This window comes from Penaeus chinensis, chromosome 10, assembly GCF_019202785.1.
Source record: "Penaeus chinensis breed Huanghai No. 1 chromosome 10, ASM1920278v2, whole genome shotgun sequence".
NCBI lineage: Eukaryota > Metazoa > Arthropoda > Malacostraca > Decapoda > Penaeidae > Penaeus > Penaeus chinensis.
Window position 1 is genome coordinate 10571580 of NC_061828.1, and position 5000 is coordinate 10576579.

Here is a 5000-nt window from a genome sequence, read left to right on the forward strand (position 1 = left end):
GAGGTAGAAGGAAAGGGGGAAGTGGAAATTAAGGAATAAAAGGAATAGAAGAGAGACTGGAGAAATAGTAGAATGGAAAAAGAAGACAAGGAAAAACAATTGAGAAGAGGGTGGCAGGGAATAAGAAAATATGGATGAACGGAAGTAGGGAATAAAGGCAGGAAAGAAGGGAGAAGGGGAAAAGGAGATAGAGAAAAAAAATGAAGAATAAAGAAAGGGGAAACTGAAGAGAGGGTAGATAAAAGAGGAAGGGGAAGGGACGTTAAAAGATACGAAGGAAAGGGAAAGAGTGAATAAAGGAGGGAAGCAATAAGGGGAAGATGTGGATAAAAGAAAGAAGGGTATTAGAGAAAATGAGGAGAAAGGGAAGAAGGAAATAAATGATTAAGAATTAGGAAAAGGGAGATATGGAATAGAGTGGAAGCTAATAATAAAAGGAGATAAAGGGGGAGATACTATAGGAAAAGAGAGGTAAATGAAAGGATTTATCAATAATAATTATTCACCTTCTAATTTTATTGTTTTGTCAAATTCTATTTTTTACACTACTTATAATGCCCAGTCTAAGTCTAATGTTTACTTTAGAATGCTCAGGCTAATTTCAAAATGTTTGTTGTATATTGATGCCTTGTTTAAAATATTTTAACTACATTGATTGTAACATTAACTTAATTATAAAGTTCAGTCTAATTCTAATGTTGATTGTAAAGTTAGATCCAAAAGATATTTTTTTTTTTCAGGTTAGAACATTTTTCACTTTACTTTTTTTAAGATGTATTATGCCTTTCTTTCTTCCTTCTTTTCTTTATAATTATCTGACTTGCTTTCTTTCCCTAGTTCCTAAGTTTTATCTTCTACGGTTTTATCATCTCCCTATCATTCTCTCCCTCGTCTCTCTATCACCTTATCAACTGAATATAATCCCCAGCCACTCCCAATGACCTGACCTGACCCGCGTAAAAAGGTCATGAGAACAAGTCATTCCCTAGTGCATGTGATTCAGTGCCATGCAATTCTGACGGAGAAATAATGGCAGAACAACAAATTCAAATTTTGCACTTAAAAACCATCCATTCCCGTCCGATTTCCCCCACTTTTTTTTTTTTTTATCAAAATTAACTTTATCCCGACCTGACCTGATTTGATTATCAGGCATCCCTCGCGATGCAGGTGTGTTAGGTCATTATATTCTAGGTCAAGGATTTTCCTATAGGCCAACATACCTTCTTGAAAAAAAAAGAAGTAAATACTCAAATACTCTACAATAACAACATTTACTACAGTCTCACACATCAACAAATCGCCATAATGAGTTTTCAACCGACACATTTTCCCACAAGTATGCCTTCGAACTCTGACCCGACCTGACCTGATCCACAGGCATCCATCGCGAGGCAGGTGTGCTGGGTCATCACCAACCTCTTTCGGGTCAAACACCCAGTTATCTCGCCGGAAGAGAGGAAGATGTGCGCCGAAGCTATCAGGAGACTCGTGTCACACTTCGATGCTAAGGTGCAAGGTAAGGGTGAGGGTGAGAGTTAGGGGTGAGGGTGAGAGTAAGGGGTGAGGGCGAGAGTAAGGGTGAAGGTAAGGCTTGGGGGGGGGGGGGGAGTAAGGGTGCGGGTGAGGGTAAGGGTGAAGGTGAGAGTGAGAACAAGGGTAAGGGTGAAGGTGAGGGTGAAGCTGAGGGTGAGGATAAGGGTAAGGGTGATAACGATGGTGAGAGTGAGGGTCAAGAGGACCGCGGGAGTGACGGTGGTGAGGAGAATAAGGGTTATGATAATGATGATGGAAATAATGATAATAATGATAATAATGCTGATACTGCTGCTGAGGATGAGGATCATAATGATAATAATAATACTAATGAATTTATAATTCTACTACTACTACTACTACTAATAATAATGATAATGATAATACTACTAATTATAATAATGATAATACTACTAATTATAATAATGATAATACCAATACTAATTTTAATAATACTGCTAATGATGATGTCACTGATAATTATCATAATAACAGTAACAGCGTCAGCAACTAGAACAAGACATATGAACAAATGAACAAACATGCAAACACGAGCATAATAATCATCACAATAAACAAAAAACAAGAGAGGCTGACAGCTGACCCTTCCGCAGCTGACTCCCTGTGGGCGGCGGCCTACTTCGCTGACATGGGGTCTGGCAGCATCGACGAGCTGATCGAGTGCGGCGCCGTGAAGGACATGGTGCAGCGCCTCTATTCGCAGGACGACAAGGTGGTCACGGCGGCACTGAGGGCCACGGGCAGCATCGCGGCGGGGGCCAACCACCAGGTGCCGCCTCGCCTTCGTTTGCGCGCACGCTCTGCCTCTGTGGATATTCTGTTTTTGTTTCTCTCTTTAATCTCTTGTGGGTGTTTACAAATACACACACACACACACACACACACACACACACACACACACACACACACACACACACACACACACACACACACACACACATACACATACACACGTGTGTGTGTGCTCCCTTTCTCTCCACAACATAAATACATTAAATGAGGTCGAAATAAGTAATAAAAAATGAAACAAAAGCACTATTCAACACAGAGCTATTATGAGCTTTCTCCTTCGATCACGGCGAGTCATTCACAATCAACAGACCGAGGCAGAAAAGGAGTGAATGAATGAAAAAACACTTCTCATTACCGAGCCATAGTAACCTGCACACACACACACACACACACACACACACACACACACACACACACACACACACACACACACACACACACACACACACACACAAAAAAAAAAAAAAAAAAAAAAAAAAAAAAAAAAAAAAAAAAAAAAAAAAAAAAAAAAAAAAAAAAAAAAAAAAAGAGAGAGAGAAAAATATGATGGTGATGATGACGATGACAGCAATAAGAAAGATAATAATTATGATAATGCTAATATTAATGGTAATCGTAATAGTAATGATGAAAATGATAATGATGTTACTGTTAAAAATAATAGAGTTAATGATAATTCTATTAATGATGGTAATGATGATAATAATAAGAGTGGTGATAAGAATAGATAAAACAATTATAGTAATAATGATATTACTGATAATGATAATGATGATAATGATAATGATGAAGATAATAATAATGCGGATAACGATTAGAATAGTAATGATAATGATAATAATAATAAAGATAATGATAATAATAATGATAATGATAATGATAATGATAATAATTATAATAAATACATAAACAAATAAAATACCTTTGACCCCCACCTCTCTCTCGCGATTTACCCTCACGCCCCTTAGACCGAGGCAGTGGTGACGTCAGGAGCGCTGCCCATCTACAGGGACCTCCTCGGCCATTCCAACGCCGGAATAGCCAGCGAAACGGCGTGGATTCTCTCGAACGTGACAGCTGGAACCCCGAGCCAGATACAGATGGTGATTGATGTGCAGGTGGTCCCCGCTCTCATGACGGCGGTTGAGAAGGTGAGGGAGGAAGGGGGGTCGGGGTGGGAGGGTGGGGGTTGATGGTGGTGGTGATAGTGATCGATGTGTTGATGGGAAGGGCGTTGCTGATGTTGATGGTGATGATTATAGTGATGATGATGGTCGAGTGATGATTATAATGGTAATGATAATTGTGATAGTAAGAGTGATGATTATAATAATAATGATAATGATAATATTAATAATGATATTAATAATGAATATAATAATGATGATAATAGTAATGAATACAATAATGAATATAATAATGATGATAATAGTAATGAATATAATAATGATAATAACAATACCAATGATATTAATAGCTACAGTAACAAAGATAATAAAACCACAACAAACAAATACAAAGCACTCAACAACCTCCCCTCCCCCCCCTTAAACCCTGAACCTCCGACGCCCACTCCTTCTGCAACAGCGCAATGAGGAGCTACAGAAGGAGGCGTCTTGGGCGCTTTGCAACATGGTCTCGGGCGGCACGGAGGAGCAGATCTCGATGCTGGTGTCCTTGGGCACCGTCTCCTCCTTCTGCCACTTGCTCAAGTCTCAGGACATGGCGCTGGTCATGCTGGGTCTGGAGGCCATCAGTAACGTGTTTACGGTGAGTGGGCAGCGGTTGGTGTGACGAGGGTAGTAGCTGGAGAAGTAGATAGGTAGTTGTAGTAGTTATAGTTGTTGTAGTAGTAGTTGTGATAGTAGTTTTAGCTGTAGTAGACAGTATTTGTAATAGTAGATGTGGTGATAGTTTTAGTTGTAGTAAACAGTAGCTACAACAGTAGTTGTAGGAGTAGTAGTTATGGCAATAGTATTGGTTGCAACAGCAGTTGTAGTAGTGGACAGTAGTAATTGCAATAGTAGTTGTTTTAGTAATGGTGGTATAGTCTGTTCACTCTGATAGCTGGAGCCTAGACACATTTGAAACAAGGCTGCTCATCGTTCAGTGGAACTCAAATTTGATCAACCTAAAATTATACTGTTAAGCTTCAGAATAATTTCCGTTTCCAGTCAAGAAAAAAAATGATTTAATAAGTGTAAAAGTTTTAAAGAATTAAAAATATATATATATCATAAGGCTTTACAAAGGGGCGAGTGACGTTCAAAGTAATCACGGGCATGTAGGTGTTCTCTATCAACAAGGTTGCTCTGACCTCAAAATGCAATATTGCCATTTGTACAAACTCTGCAAGTACGAGGGTTAGTCCAAAAGAATTGATACCATTGTTTATACCATACATGCACAAGTTTATTAAAAACTAAATAATAATAATAATATTATTATTATTATTATTATTATTATCATTAATAAGAGTAAGTGTATAGAGGTAGACGGACGATATTTTGAAAAGTCATGGCTCTCTATCTTGATTTTTTTGTTCCATAATGGTTTCTATGATTTTGTAGCAACATTTTTACTCGGGAACTGACGATTTTCTTTATTCCGTGCATAATTTATATATTTTTTTCTTTTCTAGTACATTTATA

At 38.2% G+C, this 5000-nt stretch overlaps 1 protein-coding gene across 14 annotated transcripts in view; it reads left to right on the forward strand.

Moving 5' to 3' along the window:
• Positions 1 to 5000, forward strand: part of LOC125029662 (importin subunit alpha-3-like) — a 34081-nt gene that overhangs the window by 26720 nt on the left and 2361 nt on the right. For all 14 annotated transcript variants that reach the window (XM_047619681.1, XM_047619680.1, XM_047619682.1 and 11 more), the window contains 4 exons: positions 1381 to 1519; positions 2151 to 2326; positions 3318 to 3500; positions 3937 to 4119. In XM_047619681.1, the coding sequence (XP_047475637.1) occupies positions 1381 to 1519; positions 2151 to 2326; positions 3318 to 3500; positions 3937 to 4119 (681 nt within the window). The remainder of the gene's footprint in view (positions 1 to 1380; positions 1520 to 2150; positions 2327 to 3317; positions 3501 to 3936; positions 4120 to 5000) is intronic.